The 24,152-nt window shown below is 58.6% G+C and overlaps 1 protein-coding gene across 1 annotated transcript; it reads right to left on the bottom strand.

The window, feature by feature from the left end:
* Nucleotides 1–9,200: 9,200 nt before the first annotated feature.
* On the bottom strand, nucleotides 9,201–17,783 carry MYL10 (myosin light chain 10). Its single transcript, XM_061208299.1, has 6 exons — nucleotides 17,691–17,783; nucleotides 17,076–17,151; nucleotides 16,062–16,166; nucleotides 12,046–12,124; nucleotides 9,580–9,628; nucleotides 9,201–9,299 (listed from the first exon to the last, which is right to left on the bottom strand). The coding sequence occupies exons 1-6, from the start codon at nucleotides 17,724–17,726 to the stop codon at nucleotides 9,201–9,203; spliced, it is 444 nt and encodes a 147-aa protein (XP_061064282.1). The 5' UTR covers nucleotides 17,727–17,783.
* Nucleotides 17,784–24,152: the final 6,369 nt, after the last annotated feature.

The following is a 24,152-nucleotide window of genomic DNA, read 5'->3' as shown; positions in this document are numbered from 1 at the left end:
ATGGAACTCAGATGGCCAAAGAAGCCACTGCCCTCTGTCCTCCTGGCACAATTACTTGGCTCCCCCTGCAAAGACGGGACAGTGGCCTCCGGCTTCTCCGAGTGCCCGCAGGACAGGAGACCAGGACGGGGCACGCACACCTCTCCCTGCACCCAGCCTCGTGTCCAGCAGTGGCTTCTGTCACGACTTCTGTGGATGGCAACACTGGCCTGCCATCCATTCCCTGGAGGGAAGGCCAGGCCACATTGCCCATGTGGGCCCCCAAGCCCTGGAGGGCAGCTCCCAGTGCCCTCAGGATAAACCTCCAGCTCTGGCTGGAGGCCCAAGGCCCTGCCACCTGACCCTGAGGGCTTCTCTCAGTCTCAGGGCCTGCCTCCTGATCACCCGTGAACTTGGCTATCTGTTGGCCCCCCGAAGCTCCTCCTGTTCTGGCAATTCAGGCTCATCGGTGCCCAGGTTTCTCCCTCAGGCCCTGGCAGCAAGGGCTCCGTCCTCCAGGCCCCCCAGGACTCTGTGCAGCCCATACGTGGGCGGTTTATGGATGCACCCACTGCTCTTTGGACACAGCTGCTCTGGAACAGAGACCAGGGGTGAGCTGGCCCTGACTCCCAGCCCCCAGCATGGACCTGGCCAAAGGAGGTGACCACTGGTGGTTTGCAAAGTGACTGAGGCATTCAGGAAGTCTCTGGTCAGCAAAAGGCAGTCTGGCCACACCCTTAAGAGTAGAAAGATGGCGGGCTTGGAGGGCAGGAGGCCCTGGGCATCCTTGGCCATTGGACGGGGGTCTTAGCTTCTCTGAGCCTCAGCTTCCTCATCGGCAGGATGGGAATACTATATGCACCATCTTTTTCATTTTAGCCATTCTGGTGGGTGTGTACCTTATTGACGTTTTAATTTGCGTTTTCCTTATGAGGAATGACGTTGAACACCTTGTCTTTATTTGCCATCTGGATATTTTTTTTTGTCACCTACCTGGGTTTTTGTAGATTTGGGGTTGTTGTTGTTCCATGATTGATCTGTAGGATTTTTAAAAAGTGTATTTAGGAGATGAGGTCTTTGTCAAGATCTATTTTCAGTTATCACAGGGCTAAAGAGAGGTTTCAGAGGGATCAACCACATGAAGCCCCAGGCACAGGGCCTGGCACCCAGGTGTTCAAAAATTGTCAGTTTCTCTCCAGCCTCAGGCACTGCCCATCACCCGCCTCTGAGTCCACCTCTTTGCTTCATCCCCGGGCAGTCTAAAACGCCCCCTCGTCCTAGACCTTCACCATTTTCCTGGTGTCTGCCTCGGGGTCCATGACCTGCCCCATCACTGAGCACTCTTTGGGCACCCATGTCCTCTGTGCCCACCCCCAGGAAACAGCCCAGAGCCAGGGACTAGACCCCTAGGGCAGGCAATGGGGAGAGCACTGGGCCCAGAGTCCTCAGCCTCAGCCTCTGGGGTTTATTCTGCCACTTCCTGCCTGCATGTCCAAAGGCAAGTCACTTTTCCTCTCTGGGCCTCAGCCTTCTCATCTGTAAAATGGGCTCTGCTGCCTGCCTGGCCCACCTCCCAGATGGTGGCAGGCCTGAACCTCAGAGTGGGGGTCCAAATGTTGTGGAGACTGTCAAGGGCTAAGTACCAGGTGGCTCAGGCCGACCACGCCCCCCAGCACTCGGTGACAGGGAGCTCACCCCCTCACTGGCAGGTTGCATAGAGACAGGCTCCATCCAGGAGGGCCTCTCTGGATGGTGGCCCAGAGAGTGTCCACGGCCCCTGGTCAGCGCTCCTCTGGGCCAGCTTGATCTATGGTCTCGTCTCCAAGTCTCCCAAACTGGACAGCAGGTTTCTGGGGCCCCCACTTTCCTTTCCATTTTATTTGGCGATGCTCAAGCCGGCCCAGGCCTCCTGCTTCTACAGCAGACTCCTATCTCTGGCAAACACTTTAAGCTTGGAGGTGGGGCAAGAAGGAGAAAAAACAGTAATTACAGAGCTGAGGGGGGCACTTCCAGGAAGGGGCATTCCACTCAACGGAGGCCCATGTGGAAAGAGGGAGGCTGGACCGGGACGGCCATCCCAGCAGCCTGAGCCTTGTGGCCCCATCCTTGGCCCTTTCATCCCCCACCGTGGTGGCCAGGAAGCTTGCTCCCCAGTGGAGGTGTTTGGAGGCCTAGGACCATGTCCTTGGTTAATCCAACACTTTGATGGGCCCACTGTGGGAGGAAGGGAAAGGTGGGAGTTTTCGAGCTGGAAGTGGCTAGAGCCATAATGTAACCCCCTTTGCGGACCAGAAAACAAGGGGTCTCAGAGCAGATCACAAACAGATGGTGGCAGGCATTTCCTCCCACCCCCATCATTGTCCTGGGAGTCGCTGGATTCCCAAGTGGGTGGTAGGGTTAGGCTATGCAGGGGACACCTGGAGGCCTACAAGAAGAGGAAAACTTCTCCCACCAAACTTGGATCAAGGTGTGAGGCGGGCTTGACAGATGAGGTCCCTCCACGGCTGCTTCTCCCTCCACTCAAGGCCCCAGGGCTCAGGCAGCCTCAGCCCTCTCTCCCGGATGCGGGAACCGGGATGATGTTCCCTTCCCTCTGAACGCCCAGCTCCTCCCCAGTTGCCAGCCTTCTGGTGCCCCAGGGATGCAGGACTGTGGCAGTGTGAGGATGGCTTTGTGGACCCATCTCCGGGTACACGTGGACCAGCAGGGCCCCACCTGCTCAGAGCAAGGACGTCCCTGGGACCTGAGAACAATGAGGCGCTCACGGTTGCCAGGAGCTGGGTGTCCCTTCCATGCCTCATCTCTGACCCTTGCGCTGAGCCATCCATGAGGACACTGAGGCACCCAGCGCTGGGTGGCTCACCCAGGCCCCACGGCTAGCAAGTGAATAGTGGAGCCAGGACGAGAACCCAGGGCAAATGCAACTCCTGTGCTGGAGTCACTGTGACACAGCACTTGAACCAAGGGTTTCAGCCCAACTACCAAGAGTGACTCTTACCTGCAACCTTGCAAGGCAGCTATGCTATGTGTCTTAGCCTGTGGTGACAAGTAGAGGATGAGGACCTAGACTGCCTGGGTTCAAATCCCAGCTCTGCCACTTACTGTGCAGCCTAGGGCCAGTGTCTTACCCTCTCTGGTCTCAGTTTCCCCATCTGTAAAAGGGGATAGTAGTAGGCTCTACTTCCCGTGGTTGTTGAGTTCTACGTGTGAATGCATGTGAAGCACAGCGTCTGGTACACAGAGGGTGCTCTTAAATGCTGCTGCTGCCTTTTGCAGGAATCTGGAGGTAAACGAGCTTGCCTTGTCTTCCAGCCAGAAATTGAACTGAGGCAGCCTGGACTCACATGCCAACTTGTCTGCCCTCAAATTGCACTTTTAACCTTGCACCCATGGCTGCTTCGAAGATGCAGGCCTCTAAAGGCCTTGGGGAAGCCGGAGCCTGGCCAGACTCCTCAGCCGTCAATAGATGGCGCTGTGGGGCCATAAGGGCCACCCTCGCAGCCAGAGTGAGAGCTCACACACCAGGCCTTGCAGACTGAGGCCACGACCCAAGGCCAGGCCCTACACCGGGTTCTGCCCTCAGAGGGATGTACCACTCGTCCTGTTTCTCTGATGAGAAATACTAGGGCCCAGAGTGGTTAAGCCATTGGCCTGAGGTCACACAGCCATAAGGCGCTGAGGTTCTCGAACCCCAGATGCTCCAATTGAGATCTTCAGCCCTGTCCTCCTGCCACCCACTCCACCCTCCAAGGGCCCTCTGGAACTTGATGGGAACCAGGTACCCCCTCTCCACCCCCACCATGGCTGGACAATTCCAATGAAGCTGAAACCGCCAGCTTTGAAGTCGGAGCTAAGCCCCCGATTAGGGTGGCTCCAGGCCGGCCTGTCCCTCCCGGCCCCATCGCCAGGCCCACGCCATGGGCCTCCCCAGCCCAGTCCAGCATCCTCGTGGTACCGAGAAGTCTGGGGCCCAGAGACGGAGGGACCTGCTCAGCAAGACACAGCCCATCTCCTGGATGCCCTCTTCTTGGTCACTAAGGAGCCCCAGGTCCCCCACGATCCGCCACAGGCCCCAAATCACATCTGACAGTCCCCCATCATCACCCAAGAGGCTGCATGCTAACATGCCCCCCCGCTCTGTCCCACTGACACACACGCATTAGAGCCCATCACCCCAATAACAGGTCTTGGACAGGAATGTGATCCTGACCATGTTCAGGGGTGTGAACGGAAAGAGGGAAGGAATGTGGTAGGTCTGGAGCTGGGAAGGGGGAGCTCCCTCTGGGCCTTGGCTTCCTCATCTGTTCACCGAAGGTTCTTCTGGCTCAGCCTGCCCTGGGCTCTGTGATTCCGGCTGGACCACAGTGAAGCCACGTGGGTGTGGGGGGAGGGATACCCCACTGTGCACCAGGCAATGAGCTAGGTGCTTTATGCACCCCTATCTTTCTGCCCTGAGGAGCAACTCAGGTTCTAAAAGCCAGAAAGCCCCATCCCTGCCACGTGTTCACCATCTCCGGCTTGCATACCTCCAGTCACGGGTAGTTCACTTCCTACTAAGGAGCCTGTCCCCAGGATGGCTCAGAAAGCCAGAGAGGTCCAAAGGCTGGGTCCCTGTTCCTCCAGACACCTGCCCGGCTCTGCCTTGTGGGACACCTGAGCCAGCTCCATGCTCTGCCCCAGGACAGGGATTTGAAAATAGGTTTTCCCGGACTTCCCTGGTGGTACAGTGGTTAAGAATCCGCCTGCCAATGCAAGGGACACGGGTTCGAGCCCTGGTCCGGGAAGATCCCACATGCCGCGAAGCAACTAAGCCCTTGCGCCACAACTACTGAGCCTGTGCTCTAGAGCCCACGAGCCACAACTACTGAAGCCCTCGCACGTAGAGCCTGTGCTCTGCAACAAGAGAAGCCACCGCAATGAGAAGCCCACACACTGCAACGAAGAGTAGCCCCCTGCTTGCCGCAACTAGAGAAAGCCCGTGCACAGCAACGAAGACCAAACACAGCCAAAAATTAATAAATACCTAAATTTTAAAGAAAATAGGTTTTCCCCACCCTGCGTGCACAGACTCACAGGACACTCCCCAACCTCCCTCATCCTTGATCCTGGCCTCCCCGCCTTCAGCTTCCCTTCACCTTTGTCAAGTGAGACTTGAGGGCTGGATGTGTGAGACAGACAGGAAGAGACAAATAGACACAGATACTTAGGGGTCCCGGGAGGCCCAGATGAACCCTCAGCCAGACTGAAATCTTAGCCCAGCCCAGGGCTCAGCTCACAGAGGGAATGGAGTAGTTTTCCCACCAAACAGACTCTATGGCTACTGGGGCGTCCCCTCGGAACCTCACTGCTTGCCTTCCCCACCCCCAGGCCTGAAATTCCACCGGGATGTTTCATTACTGCTCTGAGGTCTAGCGTCCCTGTTCCTGGCTGAGGACACCATTGGCTCCCCCCAGCCCCCCACCCCTGCCACTTCCTGGCTGTGAAGAGGTGCAGAGTCGTCCCCAGGGTTGCCACGGAGACAGAGTGATGGTGGAGCCGCATCAGGCAGGGTCTCTCCAGCAACCACGAGGTCCTGGAGGGGCCCCACCCGCCCGCGGTTAGCAGAGCCTCCCGGGGAGATTCCCCGCCCAGCCGGCTCTAAGCCCCGGGGTCCACCCTGGAAAGACCTTCAAAGGACTTGGCCATTCTTGAGTGAGCGCCAGAAGGGAATCTGCTCTCAGGATCAATTTAGCCAGCCACACGGGTGGAAGGAATTTGCCATTTCTCTTAACAGTGACCCCCTCGTGATTTATACGGGGGCCACTGTCCGAAGGCCCCAGTTAACGGATCACAGTGGAAAATGAAAGGTCCAGACCCAGGCGTCTCACTGGGCTAGTTACCCTCAATAAGACCCAGCTGGCTGGGGGAGCTGGCGGGACCAGGGCAGGGCAGGATCCCTGCACGCAGCTCCCTGGGGACACGGAGACCTGCCATGGCCTCGCCTGGGCTTGCTGCCCATCACCTTCCAGGGCGCGCTGGGGCCACCAAGCATTCCAGGAGAGCCAGCCTGGCCAGCTTACGAGACAGGTCACCTTTGGGGGTGGCCACGGCCTCAGGGTTTGCTGCTGCCAAGGAGCTGGAAATCCCTGGGACCCGGAGAACCACAGGGTCCCATTCTGCCTATGCGGAGACTAAGGCCCAGACAGATAGGCAGGTCCCATGGAGCCTCGGGCATGGCTTTGGCCTGGGTGCAGGCCCTGACCTCAGCCTCTGGCCCGTGGTGTCTTCCTGGAGGCCCAGACCTCAGTGCTGGCCACAGAAGCTGCCTCCAGAGGCCTCATGCACCTCAAGATCAGCTTTCTGGGCCTCCTGGAGTTGGTTAAATGTTTCCCAAGAGTCTGTTTTGTGCCAGGTCCAGTGAGGGTTGCTAGGGGTAGAGTGTTGGGCAAAATCCAACCTGATCCCAGGCTTACAGCTCTCTGGGGAAGACCAGCATCATGTACATCTCCCCAGCAAAAGTACTTGGTGCCATGAAAGTACACAGAAGGGGATTTGACCTATTCCAGGCCTCAGGGACAGGGCATGTGACGTGGAGCTGAGAGCAGAAAGCTGAGTAGGGGTAATTGGGCACTTATCCAATGGGAGAGTGGGAGAGTGGGTGGGAGAGTGTCCTAGGCAGCAGGAGCAGCATATGCAAAGGCCCTGTGGCCAGAGGGAATGTAGGGCACTCAAGGAACTGAATGAGGCTGTGCAGGGAAGCACGGAGCCATAAAGTTGGTGGTAAAGGGGCAGGTGGTCAGGTGGGGGAGGCCACAAGTAGTTCTGGTACCTTTAAAAAGGTGATTCCAGATATGATGACTCAGGAGGGAGGAGTCAATTTCTCTCTGGCTTTCAGGAGCCTCAGCCCCCACCCCTGGAAGGGGCAGCTCTGTAGACCACCCCAGCTGCCTGGACCAGAGGAGGACCTGGAGGAACCCATCTAGGGGTCGTGGAGTGCCAACCCAGGTGTCCCTCGGGAACTAGACAGAGAGTCATGGAGACTGAAGGCAGCTGGTGGTAGGCCCAGGTCAGGGGCAGCCAAGACCACCAATGAGCCCCAGCTGGAGGGGGAGGGGCCCTGAGCAAGCAATGCTGTGAAAAACGCCAAGAAAAGCAGAGGCCAGGGCCTTGGAGCCACCAATAGCCTCACGACTGGTCCCCCACTCCCCTCCCGCCTTCTTTGCCCTAGGCCACTGGAGCCTCCTGTACCTGTGGGTCCCCCACCCAGAGCCCAGGTGGGTGTTATAGGCGCTACTGATTGCGTCTGGGCCCTGGAACAGAGTGGGTGTAAGTGGACAGCTGTCTGAAAGGCGGAGGAATGAATGAGCAAAGGAAGGGCTCCCAGTCTCCCCTCCTGAGCTGCATGGAGACCCTCCGGCCTTCCCCACTGGCCACCCCGTGTCCTCGTGGAGCCAGGCCGATGCAGGGCCAGCAGGCCTGGTGTCTCGGAGTAGGGCAGCCCGGAGCTGCCAGACGGGGGAGCAGGTAGCCATGGCTCCCACTCCCTCCAAAAGCTTGGCTCTGGCCTGGTTCCTGGGGACACAAACAGGTCTGACGAGTTCCTCGGCAGCTGAGTCCTTGATTTCCAGGAAAGCTAAACTCTTCGAGAGCAGAGAGCAAGGCCTGGGAGGAGGGAGGGATCTTTTGGAATATTCCTCTTCCTCTGCCTCGGGCCTTCCCCAGCCCTGCTCCGCAGATCTTGCCCCTTGTGTCCTGAGCCTGGGAGCCCCAGGCGGATGGGGACGCCTCTCTCCCCACCTCCCCCAGAGGGAACATGGAATGCAGGAGGGCAAGGGACAAGGAAAGGGACCTCCTCACTGTGACCCCCAGTTCAGCCCCCGCCCCCATGTCCCAGTGCGGGGTGTAGCAGTGTGGGCTAGAGCTTGTGGGCACAGGCTCGGAGCCATGCTGCCTGGGTTCCACTCCCAGCTCTGCCACTGACCTCGTCACCTACCCTGGCTTTTGTTTTCTGTTTTGGTTATCTTTCCCTTATTGATGTATAGGATTTTCTTTTTAAACCCTTGCTTCCACGGACCTTACATCCTTTTTTTTTTTTTTTAATTTATTTATTATTTATTTTTGCTTCATTGCTGCGCACAGGCTTTCTCTAGTTGTGGCGAGCCGGGGCTACTCTTCGTTGTGGTGCACAGGTTTCTCATTGTGGTGGCTTCTCTTGTTGCAGAGCACGGGGTCTAGGCGTGCGGGCTTCAGTAGTTGTGGCACACGGGCTCAGTAGTTGTGGCTTGCGGGCTCTAGACCACAGGCTCAGTAGTTGAGGCGGACGGGCTTAGTTGCTCTGCAGCATGTGGGATCTTCCCGGACCAGGGCTCGAACCCGTGTCCCCTGCACTGGCAGGCGGATTCTTAACCACTGCGCCACCAGGGAAGTCCCGATGTGTAGGATTTTTTTTTAAGTATATTTGGGATTTAAGATCTTTGTCAATATCTATTGTGGCCAATATCTTCTCCAGCCTGGGCTTGCCTTTTCACGCCCTTCATGGTGTCTTTTGCTGAGTGGAAGTTTTCAATTTGAAGTCCAGTTTCTGCCCTTTTATTATATGGTTGGTGCTATGCGTGCCCTGTTCAAGAAATCTTTGCCTCTTCCTTAAACATCCCTTGACTCCACCCCCCCGCCCCCTCCCCCCACCGCCTTCTTTGCCTCTGTCTGGCTTCTAGCTGCCAGGTCTCTCCTGGCCCGCTCCCACCTCCTCCCCACTGTGTCCCCACCCCAGTTCTTGTCTCCCTCACTGCATGATCTTTCGGCCCGGGGACAGGGCTGGCTCATCTCCACGTCCCTGGGACTGGCACCAGGGCTGGCACGCACTAGGTGCTCAATAAAAGCTTCATAAATGAAGGCAGTGTCCCGTGCCCCAGCTGGGGATCATTAAAACTGTCAATTAGTTCTAAACACCAGCTCATCAGGAACATTTGAGCAAAGCCAGGAAGTAAAAACTTTGGAAAAACCAACAACATAGGAATGTTTAGCTTTCTCCCCAACTGGAGCATTAATCACAAAACCTCAGACCTTGTTACATTATTTATTCTTACTTTGCCCCTGACCCACAGGCCAGGGAGCCTTTTCCTTGCACACACACGTTGGCTGCAGGGGCTCCTCAGCGGCCGCCCCTCTCCCCCACGCCCGGCCCCGTGTTTGCTGCCTCTGAATGTGTGTATGGGGTGGGGGTGGGCGTCGGTGGTCCCCTTTTAATCCTTCTCTTCGCCATGCGTGATGACGTAACACAGGTTCCTATAGTCCAGATTGCCACACACATCTGGCGGGAAAGCAGCAAACATCTGCTTGATCTGGGGAAAGAGCCGGGAGTCAGCCTCAACCAGGGCCGAGGGGGGGGCCAGAGCCGGGAGTCACCCAAGGGCATGAGGCAGAATGTCGCTCCCCTCTTTGGAGAGGGAGGCATCAGGGTGGAGGCCACAGAGGCCAGGCCAGCAGGCCAGGATCCCACCCATCCTTGTTCCCATCCTAGGAGTCAAGGGGGACATCATCTCAGCAGATCACTAAAGAAAGAGCACTTCCCAGGAAGATGCTCGTCAGCGCTGGGCAAGGCCCTGAAAAGCCGGCACTCACCTCCTCCTCGCTGAAGCGGTCTGCCTGCGTCATGAGCTTCTCTTTGATGCTGTTCAAGGGAGAGAAAGGGTCACATTCAGGGTAAGGGCCACTCTGTATGTGGACACGCGGATCCTGGGGCTGATGGCCCAGGAGGACACCAACCAGGGCTGGCCCTACAGCCCCCAGATGGCTGTGTGGCCTCGGGCGATCACTTCAGCTCTCAGCCTCCGTTGTAATGTGGACTCCCCTCTTCACATCAGATGGGGACCCAATGAAATGACCTTGGGACCCCGACATGACGGTGGGGGCCACTCTGATGTCCCATCGTGCACTAATAATCAACCTCTAGGTCACTGAGGGGAGCCTCTTTGCCCTGGTTCTAGATGCACTGCTTCTTCAGCTTATGATTTTTGCTGACATCTGTAAGGCGCTTCGGAGCGTGCAAGGTGCTTGCGCTCAGCCAAGGGGCAGGAAGGCTACCCAGGTCCGTGTCCTCCTGCGCCTGCCCAGGTCTCCTTTGCTCCTCACAGCACTGGGAAGGGAGTACTATTATCCCCCTTTTACAGAGAGGGAAACTGAGGCTCGGGCGGGGTACTGATGTGCAGCGGCAGGGTGGGGCCTGTCCCCCTGGGTGGTCCAGAAGAGCAGCTGCCCACAGAGGCCAGAGCTGCCCGGGGCCTGGAGGAATGGCCAGAGGTGGGGCATTTGAGGCTGTGGGGGAGGGATTGGTGCCCCCAGGAGCTCAGAGGGCTCCATAGAGCTCTCAGGGGGTGCAGAGGGCAGGGGTGGGACCAGAGGGCTGACCAGAGCCCTGAGCACCCATGTGCCCTGTGGCGCCGGCAGCCGCCGCCCTGCTCCAGACCGACGCACATTTTCCACTATTTATGTTACTACAGGACAGTCACAGTTTCCATCTCTCCACGCTGGGGACTTTTCACAGACTCTCTTTCAACCAGAGCTTCCTCTGTGGCCTGCCTGGCAGGCAGCCATGTCTTTCAGATCCCATAGCCTGGGGATGGCGCCTGCAGTTCCCAAACTGGGTCTCCAAAGGGTTCCTCCCAGCCCTGACTTTGCTCTAGTGGGAGGGAAGGTGGGTGGCAGCAGAGGGGTGGGTTCGGGCCACCCCAGGGGGTTCCCCCAGTGCCTCCCTAGGTCTCCAAGATGGGAGTGGGAACCCGGACTCTGAGGGAGGGGTGAAGGAGAGGGCTGCAGCCTGAAGAAACCCTCGGGAACCTTGGGAACCCCTCCCCGACCCCTGAGGAGAGTGTAACTCAAAACTCTGGGGGGTGAGGGGCTGTAAGAACGTCTGAGAGACAAGATAGACCCTCCTCTCTTCCTCCCTGCCCCCCTGCCCACTCCCACCCCACCTCCATCACGTGCTATGCTAGTATTGAATAGAAAGCAAAATGAGCCTCCAGCCGAGGCCTCAAGCCTCACAGTAATTGGTTGTGAAGCCTGTGACTAAGGAAGAAATCTTGCCTGCCCAGGGTCACCCACAGGCCCAGGGAGGCCTTGGAGGCCCTGAAGGGACAGCTCAGAGGTCGGCTCAGAAGTCGGCTCAGTGTCTCAGCCCCTGGACAGGCTGCCTCTGCCCGGCCTGCCCCGGCCCGCAAGTCTTGGCTGTCTGCCCTGTGCTCTCCCCGGGCTGAGGCTCCCAGGCATAGCAGGCATTAGCGCTCCCTCCTTCAGTGATGCCAGCCCAGTGGCGGCCGGACAGCTGCCCACGGCCACCTCACTCTCTCTGCAGCCCCAGCTGAGCTGGTTCCTTCCCATGGCTCCGCCTCCATCCCCACATCCACTCGGGCCCTGGCTAACATCTGGCCCAGTCCTCTTCCCAACACCCTGGATCCCATTGGTGTTGGCCTCTTGTATTTCACTCACCCATCCACTCGCCTCCATCCCGATGGCCAAGACCCTTGTGGCGGCTGCAACCCTCTCTTCTCCTCCTCCAGGCTGGCCTCCATGTTGCCCCTGCCTAACTGCTTCTTAGGCTTTCCCATGCCCCCAGGGCAGACCCAAGGTCCAGGGCTACCCCACACAGGCCCTGCCTTCCTCTCTGTGCTGCCTGCAACCCCCCCCCACTGCCCCCCGCCCTCCAGCCACAGCCCATTCCTCCTCACCAACCCCAAACATGCCCTCTCTGCTCCAGCCAGGGCGATCCTTAGTCATCCTTCAGGGCCCACCTCTACCCCCACCCGTTCCTCCCTCGCTACTGGGAAGCCCTCGCCTGGGGACCCCATGTTCCCCGTACACATCCACACAGATGGGGACACCGAGGCCCAGAGAGGGGAAGGGACATCTAGTAATGGCTGAACTGGGCAGGGCAGCGGCTTCCTGGCTCCTGGCTGGAAGCTGCCTGAGATGCCCTGAGTTCCAGGCAGGACAGGAGACTGGGCTGCGACACACCCTGACCTGACCCCAGTCCTTCTATCACCTGAGACTCTGGGGAGAGAAAAACCAAAACAGAAGGCAAAGGAGACTTACAAATCAGCCTTGATGAATCCTTTCCCTTCAGTGTCGAACACCTTGAAGGCGTGGAGAATGGTCTCCTCCGGGTCCGTACCTAGAAGCAGCACACACAGGCAGGGGGAACATCAGGATGAAGAGGCCAGGCAGCGGCTGGGGGTGGGGCAGGTCCCACGGCCCCTGCAGAGGCCAAGGGCTCAGGGAGCTTCCTCCCCAGCTTTAGTCCACAGTGAGGCCAGAGAAGGGATGTTTCAGAGAAACAAGGAACAGTAATAATAGCCAAGGGCTCTGCATATAGTAACAATCAGCCTACACAGATGCACCTGGAAAGGCCTACTAGGCATTTACTATGTGCTTAACCCTCCTGCCCATTGGTCCCATTTTACAGATGAAGAAACTGAGGCTCAGAGAGGTTAAGTGACTTGTCCAAGTTCTCACAACTGATGCTATGTGATTTGGCTATGGATGGAGGAGAAAGAGCTTTTACTTGGGGGCTGGAGGTGGGGGCTCTGGCAGTGGCACTGGAGGAGTCTGAGAGGTTGTCCAGACCAGAGGCGGGGCAGGTGGGTCCACAGGTTGGTGGGAGTGAGGGTGGGGGGATGGGAGAGGCAGAGCGCATCCAGAGCAGTTCTGGTTTTATCACTTTTATAGTGTGGGCTTTGGGGAAAGATGTCATTAGAAGAAATGGTTCTACTAACACAATGGGATTAAATACCCAGCCCCCTGGTGGTACAGATGGGGAAACTGAGGCCCAGAGAGAGGTAGGGTCTCGCCCAAGGTCTCAGGGACTGTGTGAATGAGAGCAGGTGGCCTGGTGACCCTTACCTGGTGCTCTTCCCCCCGTCACACTGCTCTCCCTTCTCACTGTGGAACCAGGGGATGTCCCCTTCCTTCTTAAGGCTCAGCTGTGTCATTGGTGAAATGGAGACAAGGGCGGGGTTTGCTGCCCGCCTCCCAGGATGAGTTAAGATAAAGGGTCATTAATGGTAAAGGTCTTGAGCAACATTATCACGGCCACAGACACATCTGAGTGCTCTGTGCCAAGTCCATCCTGCAGCTTCGGCATTGTACCCCGTGGGACTCCAGCACACCCCTTGTGGTAGGTCCTGATGCGCCAGTTTGTCAAAGAGGAAACTCAGGCTCAGAGAGGCTCTGTTACTTGCCTGAGGTCTCCAGCTAGAAGGGGAGGAAGGGTTTGAAGCCAACTCCTTGAACCTCCAGAACCCCCTTCTTGTTCTGCCACGCTGTGCTCCTGTTTCTCAGACTGGGTCAGGGCCAGCTATGTCTCCCCCATCAGAGTGGGTCAGGGCCAGCTATGTCTCCCCCATCAGACTGGGTCAGGGCCAGCTATGTCTCCCCCATCAGAGTGGGTCAGGGCCAGCTATGTCTCCCCCATCAGAGTGGGTCAGGGCCAGCTATGTCTCCCACATCAGACTGGGTCAGAGCCAGCTGTGTCCCCCCCATCAGACTGGGTCAGGGTCATCTGTGTCTCCATCAGACTGGGTCAGGGTCATCTGTGTCTCCATCAGACTGGGTCAGGGCCAGCTGTGTCTCCTCCATCAAACCGGGTCAGGGTCATCTGTGTCTCCCCCATCAGACTGGGTCAGGGCCAGCTGTGTCCCCACCATCAGGATCATCCAGGACAGGATGATGTCTGAGTCACTCAACATTTCTGAGACTGGCCCTGAGTGACTGGGCCGGGCTCAGTGCTGGCCTTGCCAGCCTGGGAGCTCCTAGAGGCAGAGCCGTGGGCTTCCTCTAGGTAGGGTGGCAGGGAGCCAGTGTGCCCAGGCCAGAGGCTCAGTCCAGGGTCCGTCACAGCCTGGCCTTGCAGGAGGAGAAGGGGTGGCCACGGGATTATTGTTGGGGTGCGGCTGTGCAGTCTCTGCCTCCCAGGGTCTCCGGAGAGACCTCCGTGCCGGGGCAGCCTAGCTCCAGCCTGCCTTCCTCAGGACAGGCTGCACGTGGACCAGCTGCCCCGGGTTCAGGTCCCGTGGCTGGACATTTACCGCACCCGGTCCTCCCCTCTCTCCTCCCAGAATGGGCCTCTGCTCTGCAGACGGCAAACCTCATCAAATGGGCTGCAGAGAGACTGCTTCCCCTCATTGCTGTTGGGAACCTCATGACAGTGTCCTTGTCCCAATTAGAGGGACGAGGTGGTGCCTGCCCAGCCCCCCGGCTCCTGTCCCCATCCCAGGCTCAGCCAAGTTTGCATGACAGGCTCAGCTGGAGCTCCAGCCCCGGAGCCCCTGCGAAAATGAGAAAAAGCTGCAGCCCTGGGTCAGAGCTCTTAGCTCAGCTGCAGACGGACATGAGCTCCAGGACTTGCTTTAAAGTCGTGGCTGGAGTCACGCATGTCTTTGCCTGGGAGTGTACCCCTGCCCTGCCCCCTGGACTTCTGTGCTCTTCAAGGAGGTGGCCATGGTCCCAGGAATAACCCCTAACAGCTGCCCAGAGGTGGGCCTGAGGGCACTTCTCTGTCAGCTGGAAAACACCAGGCTGTCGTGGGTTTAGTGGTGGCCCCCAAAAGATATACCCAGGTCCTCATCCCCAGGACCTGGAAATGTCACTTGGCAAAAGGGCCTCTGTAGATGTAAGGAAAGGCTCTTGAGATGGAGTGATCATCCTGGCTTATCCGGGTGGGCCCTAAATCCAATAACAAGTGTCCTTACAAAAGTGAGGCAGAGGGAGACAGAAGAGGAGGGGGCAGTATGACCACAGAAGCAGACATGGGAGCAAAGCAGCCACCAGAAGCCGGAAAAGGTCAAGAACGGGTTCTCCCCTGGAGCCTCTCAGGGAGCCTGACCTGCCAGATTTCGGATTTCTGGATTCCAGAACTGAGAGTTTACAATGCTGATTTTTTTGAGCCGTCAAGTTCGTGGTCATCTGTTACAGCAGCCTCGGGAAACTAACACAAACCCCATTTTACAGACAAAAAAACTGAGGTGCAGGGCTTCCCTGGTGGCGCAGTGGTTGAGAGTCTGCCTGCCAATGCAGGGGACACGGGTTCGAGTCCTGGTCTGGGAGGATCCCACATGTCGCGGAGCAACTGGGCCCGTGAGCCACAACTACTGAGCCTGCGCGTCTGGAGCCTGTGCTCCGCAACAGGAGAGGCCGCAATAGTGAGAGGCCCGTGCACCACGATGAACAGTGGCCCCCGCTTGCCACAACTGGAGAAAGCCCTTGCACGGAAACGAAGACCCAACACAGCCATGAATAAATTAAAAAACAAAAACAAAAAAAACTGAGGTGCAAAAAGCAGATAAGCCTTGCTCAAGGTCACCCTGGGGGTCAGTGGGAGACCAGGTCTTAAGCCCAGTTGTGGCCGAGGCGCCAGGGGAGGGTATCAGGCAGGGGCCGCCTGAGCATGGGATGACGATGAGACCCACCCCGCAAGGGCAGCCGCAGCCCAGGCTGGCCCTTCCTTCTTACCACGGAACCCCCGCCCGGCCTGATGTTGCGTCTCAGGGGAGTGCAGTGGTTAGAGCCAGCGTCGGGGTTACAGTTCCATCCTTGCCACTTCGATGCTGGGACACCTGGAGCAGGTGTGGTGACCCGTCTGAGCCTGGGTCTCCTCACTCACGAATGAGGCCCCTGATCCTTTCCCTGGAGGAGAAGCCCATCCTGTACTGGGGTTGGCCACAGAAGCTTCCAGAACCCCCCTCCCCCATACCACCTTCTCCTGTCAGCAGCGGGTGGTAAGGCAGAACAGGCAAGATGAGCCCAGGGCTAGGAAGGTGGGACTGGGGCTGGGGCACCATCCTGATGGTGCGCAAAGGGCTTTCTTGCAAACTGTCCCGCTGGGCGCCTCACAGCCCTGCAAACTGGGGGTCATTACATTCACCCCACTCTGTGATATAGAGGTGGAAACTGAGGCAGGGTCTGGTGTGTGTGCCCCGGGGGCTGGTGTCTGGGACTGCACCATGCTCCTAGCTGTGGCGTGCATCGGTGGGGGGTACGTCAGCACACAGGGTCCTGCCTACCCACACCCACTCGCCCATCCCCTCCCCAGGGCCCCCTGGGGCCTCACTCACCCTTCAGCTTCTCCCCAAACATGGTCAGGAAGACGGTGAAGTTGATGGGCCCGGGGGCCTCCTTCACCATGGCCTCCAGCTCCTCGTTCTTTACATTGATGCGGCCTGGGGGAGACACCCAGGAGTACAAGGAGGGTCAGAGGGGACCCTGCCTGCAGGCAGCCCAAGAGAGCAGAGCTCGGGACCACGGAGCATCCTGCAGAATCCCCCAGCCCTACCGTCTCACCCGCCCCCCACTCAGCCCTAAGACCCTGCCCACCTGCTGGGGGACCTCAGGATGGAGGCACATTCAGCCTTGGTCAGCACTGGGCTGCCCCCAGCCTCACCACCCCCCTGCCACCACCTCAGCCTCCCTGGAAAGGAGAGCAAGTTGGTGGTTATCCCCATTTTACAGATGAGGAAACTGAGACCCAAAGAAGCTGAAGCTGAGGCACACAGGGGTGGAAGACCTGGGCCTCAGGGCTCAGGTGCCCCGGGAGGGATGCACTGGCTGCCTGGAGATGGGGACTCGGGTTCCTCACGGTCCCAGTGGACATCCAGATCTCTGGGAGCTTAAGGCTCAGTCCGGAAGTGAGTTGGTTATGCCCCTGTCCCCCAACCCCAGCGTCCCCATCCAGGCTTAAGGCCCATCCCTGGGCCCTCAGAGAAGGCAAAAGCCTCGCTGGCAGCTGAAGACCGCCCAGTAACCCGAATCCCGCCCCTGGATATCTCCAGCCTCTTCCCCAACCCCTGTGTCTCCCCTGCTCTGCTGACCCCTCCCCCTCCCCCTCCCAGTCTTTGCACGGGCCACTACTGCCCCTGAAATGCCCCCCTCCCTCCCCTGGCCAGTCCTCCTCTAACACCTGGGAGTCTCCCCTCGGCGGTGGCCACCCCTCCTCGGCACCCCCAGAGAACACCAGCCCCTCACACCCCCTGCGCCAACAGCCCTGGCCTGCCCCCAGCCGCCCACTCTTTCTGGAGGGCCAGGGCTTGGCTCGCCCCCAATCCCCAAGGTTCCGGCTGCTGGTCACCCACCCAGGGCAGCAAAGGTGTCCCTCAGGTCCTCCTTGTCTATGAAGCCATCCCGGTTCTGGTCCATGATGGTGAAAGCCTGGCAGAGACACGGGCACTGAGCAGCCACCCGCCCACCTGCCCAAGCCCAGGCCCCCTCCCCAGAGAGATCCCCCCTCCCTGCAAGGTGCTGTCCTCCCAACCACTGTTGCCTGGGCAACCTCAATACAGGCCCTCTGGCCACCCGGTCACCCAGCTCAGCATGACACCAGCATGAGAGTGATGGTTAACCTGCCCTGCGCTCCTACTGTGCGCCAGCATGTGCTGGGGCTTCATGCCCATCCCTCATATCATGCTCCCAGCAACCCCATTTTACAGAGAGTGAAACTGAGGCTCGGATAGAGGAAGGGCTTGCCTTAGGTCACACAGCAAGCAAAGGCTCAGGGAGAGAGGGTTAGGGGCTGCCCAAGGACAGCTCGTCACATCTCCAGAGTCTAAGCTATAGCATGGCAGCCTCTAAGGATAGTGATGTCACCACCCCCCAGGGACTGAGGGTTGACCCCACGCCTTGCCGGCTCCCTAAGGGCTTTCCGTGCATTCCTGTAACCCTCCCAACGGCCCTGGGGGAGGCTGACCAACCTCTTTAAACTCCTGGATCTGGGACTGATCGAACATGGAGAAGACGTTGGAGCTGGCTCCACCCTCTGCTCTTTTCCGGGCTCTTCTGGGTGCCTGTGAGGTTCCAGGGGAGGCCTTACAGAAGCCCCTTCCTGGGGAGGTCCCCCATTCGCCCCACCCAACCCTCAGGGCTCATCTCCTGAACGACACTGCCCGCCCCCACGGACCCCAGCAGACAGACCAGGCTCCTCATGAAGCCTGGCAGAGAAGCAGGGCGTTTCCCTGCTTCTTCTTCCCGGCAAGAAGCCAACAGAGCGCCTACCCCGCGGGGCTACCTGCTGCTTCCCGGACAGGCCCCTGACTCCAGAATGCAGGAGGTCGGTGCCCAGGATGCGGAGCAGAGAGGGGGGTCTTTTCTAGCACCAGCCGCCACGTGGGGGCCCTCCTCTCCTGCCACCCTCCCTGGTGTTCAGTGTAACACCCAGATCCCTTAGCCCTGCGAGGTCTGTCCCTTGTCCCTCTCCCAGAGCATCCGCCCCCCCCCCGACCTGGGTCCCCCCCAACTTGCTTTGAGCTTCCTTCTCTCCCAACATTTGCTCCTGCCATTCCCACTACCTGGGACACCCTCCCTGCCTTCCATCGGGATGAATCCTCATCCTTCAGGCTCAACTCCTCCGCCTCCTCCTCTGAGAACCCTTCCCTGACTAACCCCAACCCAAGACCAACTTAGAGCTCCCCCATCCCCTCTGCCCCTCCCCACCAGTCTTGGGCTTCCACACCCTGTAGCACGTAGCACACACTGTCCTGCCGTATCTCCCTGTGTCTGTCCCACCGCTGGGCTCCCCTCCCCCACCCAGGGCCTGGCTCCGATCAGGGATTGGTTTGGAAATAGCTGCCCAGAGCTCAGGGCATATCGCAGGGCAGCAGGCAGAGCAGGTGACCACCCACGTGGAGGGTCTCTGGCCAGACTTCCTGCCTCCATGTGTTTCTTTCCGGATGTCATGGTGCCTGAGAGTCGTCCACTACTGGGCATTTGCTGAAAGCTCTCTGTTCCCAAACCCCTCCATGGGACCTTTCTCTCAGCAGCCGTCACTAAGGTCCCCATGTGCAAGGAGCCCCAGACTTGGCTTGTGATGGGGGGAAAGGACAGCCGGGACTTCACAAAGGAGGAGGTGGAAGGGGACCCCCCACAGACGTGGGCGTCCCCACACCCAGCTCGGGCCTCCATCTCAGCCCCTTCCACCCTCTGTGCCCAGCCCCTGTCTACCCCACCCCAGAACCCAGGCTTCCCCGGTGCCCCCGCGCCCGCCCCCAGCGCCTCTGTGGTCTCCCCTCCCCCCGGCTCACTCCTGTCCGCTCACCCAATGGCCCCACCCCCGCACTTGCCCCCAACTCCCCTGGGTTCCTGGGCTCACTTCAGGAGCCGCAGTGCCCGGCTGACTTATAATTAGCTTTTACTGGGTCCTTTGTCTCCGCTAATCCTTTGAAAGGGGGCTGGCAGGGCGGCCAGGACGTTATGATGCTGTAAAACCCCTGTAATATTTATAAATCCCTTCAGACATCATAAAGAAAAGAACCTCCCTGTGGAATACATCTCACATAATTACATATACATTTCCTTCTGGTTAATAAAAAGCAATCACTTCCGTCTGTGGGATATGCTGCCCTTTCTCTCCTCAGACCTGCCCTCGGCCACGGCATGCCCCATCCTTGTCTCGCCCCAGCCTTTCAAGTCCATCTGGGGGAAACGTCACCCTACTGTGTGACAGACCCCGTTCTAGAACCTTGCAAGGAAGGAAGGGGTTGTTTTCTCCTACTGCGCAGGCAAACCTGAGGCCCAGGGCCCTGACCGGGCTTCTGATCTCCTAGCCAGGACCCTTTCCAGCCCAGCTGTCTTGGAAATTCCCTTTTATAATGTGCCTCTAAAAAATAAAAAATCCCCTGAAGGGAACATCTCAGGGCAGAAGGGGGTCACCCAGACCTGAGTTCTAATCCTGGCTTTGCTATCACAGCCTCTGTGATGTTAGGAAAATCAGTTTTCTGCCCTGAGCTTCATTTATAAAACCGAGATAACGTCTCCCTCAAAGCATCCGGACATGTATTAGGTACCTGCTGACCTCCAGCCAGGCCCTGTGCCCAATCCCAGGGACCTAGAGCTGAATCAGGCCTGGTCCTTGTCCCCAAGGAGCTCACAGTCCGGCTGGGAGACAGACAATCAGTAGAGGGTGATGGAGGGAGGGAAGATGCTGAGAACACAGAGGAGCCTCTGTACCGCTGGGGTACTCAGGGCAGACCTCCTGGAGGAGGTGGCTTCTGAGCTGAGGCTTGACAGAGTTCTCAGGCCAGGATAGACTGATGAGGGTGAGTGAGACAGGGGCATGAAAGAACAGCACCATTGAGAGCCTGCAGGGAGATCCGAGGGGCTGGAGCACAGGGCAAGGGGAAGGTGGCAGGGCAGGCCCCACATGGCCTGAAGGACCCCACAGCAAGGCCAGCAGCCCCCATGCCAGGCTCCATAGGACCCAGGCTGTCCTGGAATAGTGACCCCGACCCCCATAGGAAACATGTTCTCTTAGTGAGATCAGAGCCCCACTTTTCCCTGAAACCTCCAAGCCTGGCCCACTCTGTCCCCCTCCACCCTCCTCTTCCTCGCCCCCTGCCCCAGCTTTCACCTCGGCAGCCCCCACCGAGTCTAGGAAGGCAGACACCCAAATCAGGACCCACAAGGATGGACTGGCCGGGTGCAGGGATGACATCAAGGGTGAAGAAAAGGTCAGGACAGGCACAACATCAGGTCAAGGTCAACGATGTCAGTGAGAGAGACAAGGTCAAGGTCAGGGTGAGTTCAGGCAATGAGGTTAAGGGTCAGAATCACAAATGAAGTCAAGGTCACAGGATGAGGTCAAGGTCAGGAGACGGGGCAGCACCAGCCTACCATGGTCTGGATGGCTCCCTCGAGCTGCAGCAGGGCTGGGGGAGCTCGGCGACAGCTCTTTAAATAGTGCTCCAGGTCCGGACAACAGTTTGGAAGGTGACAAAGGACAGGAAGGGGGCCTCCCTGCCAGGCACCTGTCAGGGGCCATTGAGAGTGGGTGGAGTTGTGGGATCCAGAGACCGTCCAAACCACAAGGATCTCCACCAGTGCGGGGCCAAGAGGATCTCTGCAGCCAAGGGACAAAGGCCCAGGAAGGGGCTCCTGGCTGAGGACATACGGTAAGTTGAGGCCTGGAGCCAGCTGGGAAGACTTGGCCTTGGGCCATGCAAGTTCAGGAGAGCTCCCAAGGCAGGGCCACCCACGCCAGCTGGGGAAACTCAGGGCTGCACCGTGGCCTGACCCCTCGAGCTGTGTGACTCTCGGTGGGACACCATCCTCCAGAAGGCTCGGTCCTCTCATATGAAAAGCGGGGAGCCGGTGACTCTGTCTGGTCAGCCCATGGAGAGGATTTCTGCATCAGCCTGGCCCGCAAGGACCCCTCAACCAGTATGACTACTGCCACCATTACCCACCCCAGCCTGGGCCCCCTCAGGGCATTGAAAATAGTCCAGGGAGTTGAAAGAGCAAAGAGACAAACAAGAAAAATGGAGGTGACTCTGATGAAGGAGAATTGAGAAATCACATGCCCATCCACTCTGGCCGCACACATATTGGGACATAGCCTGTCCCCACCAGGCCTGGGCCAGCCCAAGAATTCTCCAGTTCATGTGACAAGCCGAGCCTGCACCTGCCCCTGGCAGGGGCCCCGTGTATCCAAAGCAGCCCGGCTGCCCAGTCCGTCCAGCCAAGTCGGCCCCCACCTGGGGCCACCACGTCTGATGGGCTGCCAGGGCCGGCAGTGCTGGGCTCAGGCTGTGGGCCCACCTGGCCCCAGGCACAGGACAGCTTAACTGTGCCTGGAGCTGGCCTTAGGCCTCCAGGCCCCGGTACGGCTGATCCCCTGTCTTGGGGGAGGGAGTGTGATGACAACGAAAACAATAAGAGTAGCTAACATTTATGAAACACAGCAAGTCAGGCTATGTCCTAAAACTTGTGTCTTCACATTGACTCCTTTACCCCATTTTCCAGGTGAGGAAACTGGGGCACACACGGGTTAAGTCACTCACCCAGGCTGATAAGTAGTGGTGCCAGGATGAGGGCTCCTTTCTAGTGGTTCCAGAAGTTTGTGCCCATTGCGATGCTCCCATCCCCGAGCCATCCTGGACCAGCTGACTCTGACCAGCCCCTCTGACCTCCCCGAGAACTGTGATGGAATCTCCCGCCCTGAGCTGGGGCCAGGCCCTGCCACGCTGCCCCCTGGCAGGGACCAGCCACACGGGCTACAGGTGTTCAGCAGGTCAGGGTGAAGGGAAACTGGCTCTGGGCACAGGAGCCAGGATTCCAGTCCCAGCCCCATCTCCGCCCACTGTGGGAGATGTGTGAGCACGGCAGGCGCCTGCCCCTTTCTGGGCCTGAGTGGAGGGGCAGGTGGCCACTGTCCACGCCAGCTCTGGCAGCAGCCTTTCCTGGCCCGGTCCATGAGCCTGGCCCTGGGGCCTCCTGGCTCTGGGCTTGCTGAGCGGGGAGAGATGATGCCATCCGGGGCTACCACCCCTGCTTCCTGCTGGCCGGAGGTGCCCATATGCAAGGCCTGGATGCCCCTGAGCTCCTGCTTCTGGGGGTCACTGCTCAGGACAACGCAGGGTCTCCTGAGGGTCCAGGACAGTCTTGAGCACTCGGAGAGCCGCCCAGCCTGCCAGGAGGAGGGAAATGCAAGAGGGAATCGCAGTGAAACTCGGAGTGAGTCACAACAGAGCTTACAAGTGCTGAGTAAATGAGTCCCCATGGTTTCCTTCCCCGGCCGCCTCCTCCTTCATATTATGAAAGCAGGAAGAGCTAGTCAGAAATCTGGTGGAGACCGTGGAAACCCCCAAGGAGAGATGGTCAGGAAACACTTGTCCCTGGGGTGGAGGGGAGTAGGGGGAGATGTGGGGAGCATGCAGCGGTCCTGGGAAAAAGAAGCTCTGAGTTCCACCCTCGCTGTGGGACTCTCTCTCAGCAACACACAGACCTTCAGTTTTCCCCATCTGAGAAATGGTGCCAGCAAGCTGGCTGCTTGGAAGCAGCCATCAGGCAGCCCAGTGCCCTGGGAAGGAGTCACTGGCCCGGTTTGGAGGGCAGAGCACCCACATGGATGGAATTCTTTTTTTTTATATAAATTTATTTTTGTTTTTGACTGCGTTGGGTCTTCGTTGCTGCGTGCGGGCTTTCTCCAGTTGCAGCGAGCGGGGGGCTACTCTTCGTTGCGGTGCGCGGGCATCTCATTGCGGTGGCTTCTCTTGTTGCGGAGCACGGGCTCTAGGCACGCGGGCTCAGTAGTTGTGGCACGCGGGCTCTAGAGCGCAGGCTCAGTAGCTGTGGCGCACGGGCTTAGCTGCTCTGCGGTATGTGGGATCTTCCCAGACCAGGGCTCGAACCCGTGTCCCCTGCTTTGGCAGGGGGATTCTTAACCACTGTGCCACCAGGGAAGTCCCTGGATGGAATTCTTGATGAAACTTACCACCGCAGTCCCCCATCAGCCTGATGGGGCTACGGCGAGTCTGTTGCCATCACCAGGTTACATTGTTCGGCTCGGCTGACCACTGGGAGACGGCCAGTTGTTGGGGTCAGAGAGACCCCCGAGGGGTTTGTGCTCCCAGCCAGGTGCCTCCAGGAGCGATTAGTCTTGGAACTGGAATTTCAGGTGGGCCCCAGGGAGTCAGAGGACTTAGACGCTTGTGAAGAGCACCCCACTTTCCCCGAGGTCTCAGGGGTGACCAAGCCAGGATGGGAACTTGAAAGAGACCAATTGCCTTAGGACAAGGCCACCCCCCTGCAGGGTGACAGCTGTCACCCAGACCACATGAGAGCAAGCTGGGGCAGGTGACTTTACCCCTAACCTCTCACCACTAACTCCTTGTGATAGCAGGCTGTCCCCTGCCCTCCCAGGCCCACTGCCCTTGGATACTGTCCCCACCGCCCCAGCCAGCCACCACCTTGACCTCCAGTGCTTTCCAAATCCTTCCTTCATTTTCCTTCCTCCAAGCCTTTGCCCAAGTCACATGCTCCCTCCCCTCCCCCACTGGAGTCACCGTCTATCTCCAACCTCTACTCCGCAGAGCAAGGACCACCTGCTTTTCCCTCACCACCATTGCCCCACCTAGAGGCTTCCACTCACCTGGCCTATGGGAGCATGGAGGGAACCATCAGCCCTCTGAGTCCGGCCCTGCTAGATGCTGAGTGTCTTTTGCAGCCTCCCCATCAAGTGGCTGTTGCTTGCATACCACCTGTGATGGGGAGCTCACCACTTCCCAAGCAAAGGCAACTCAAATTGGCAAATGCTCATTGATTGTCTACTGTGGCCCTCCACTGGGTGTTCTGGGGGACTAAGAACTCATCCTTGACAATTCCTGGGCTTGGGTCATTGTAGTAACCCAGTCAGACAATGTACGCTGAGTTTCTTCATTCAC

Source organism: Eubalaena glacialis, chromosome 13 (genome assembly GCF_028564815.1).
Source record: "Eubalaena glacialis isolate mEubGla1 chromosome 13, mEubGla1.1.hap2.+ XY, whole genome shotgun sequence".
NCBI lineage: Eukaryota > Metazoa > Chordata > Mammalia > Artiodactyla > Balaenidae > Eubalaena > Eubalaena glacialis.
The sequence above is the reverse complement of the archived record's forward strand: the minus strand, read 5'-3'. Positions and strand labels throughout refer to the sequence as shown.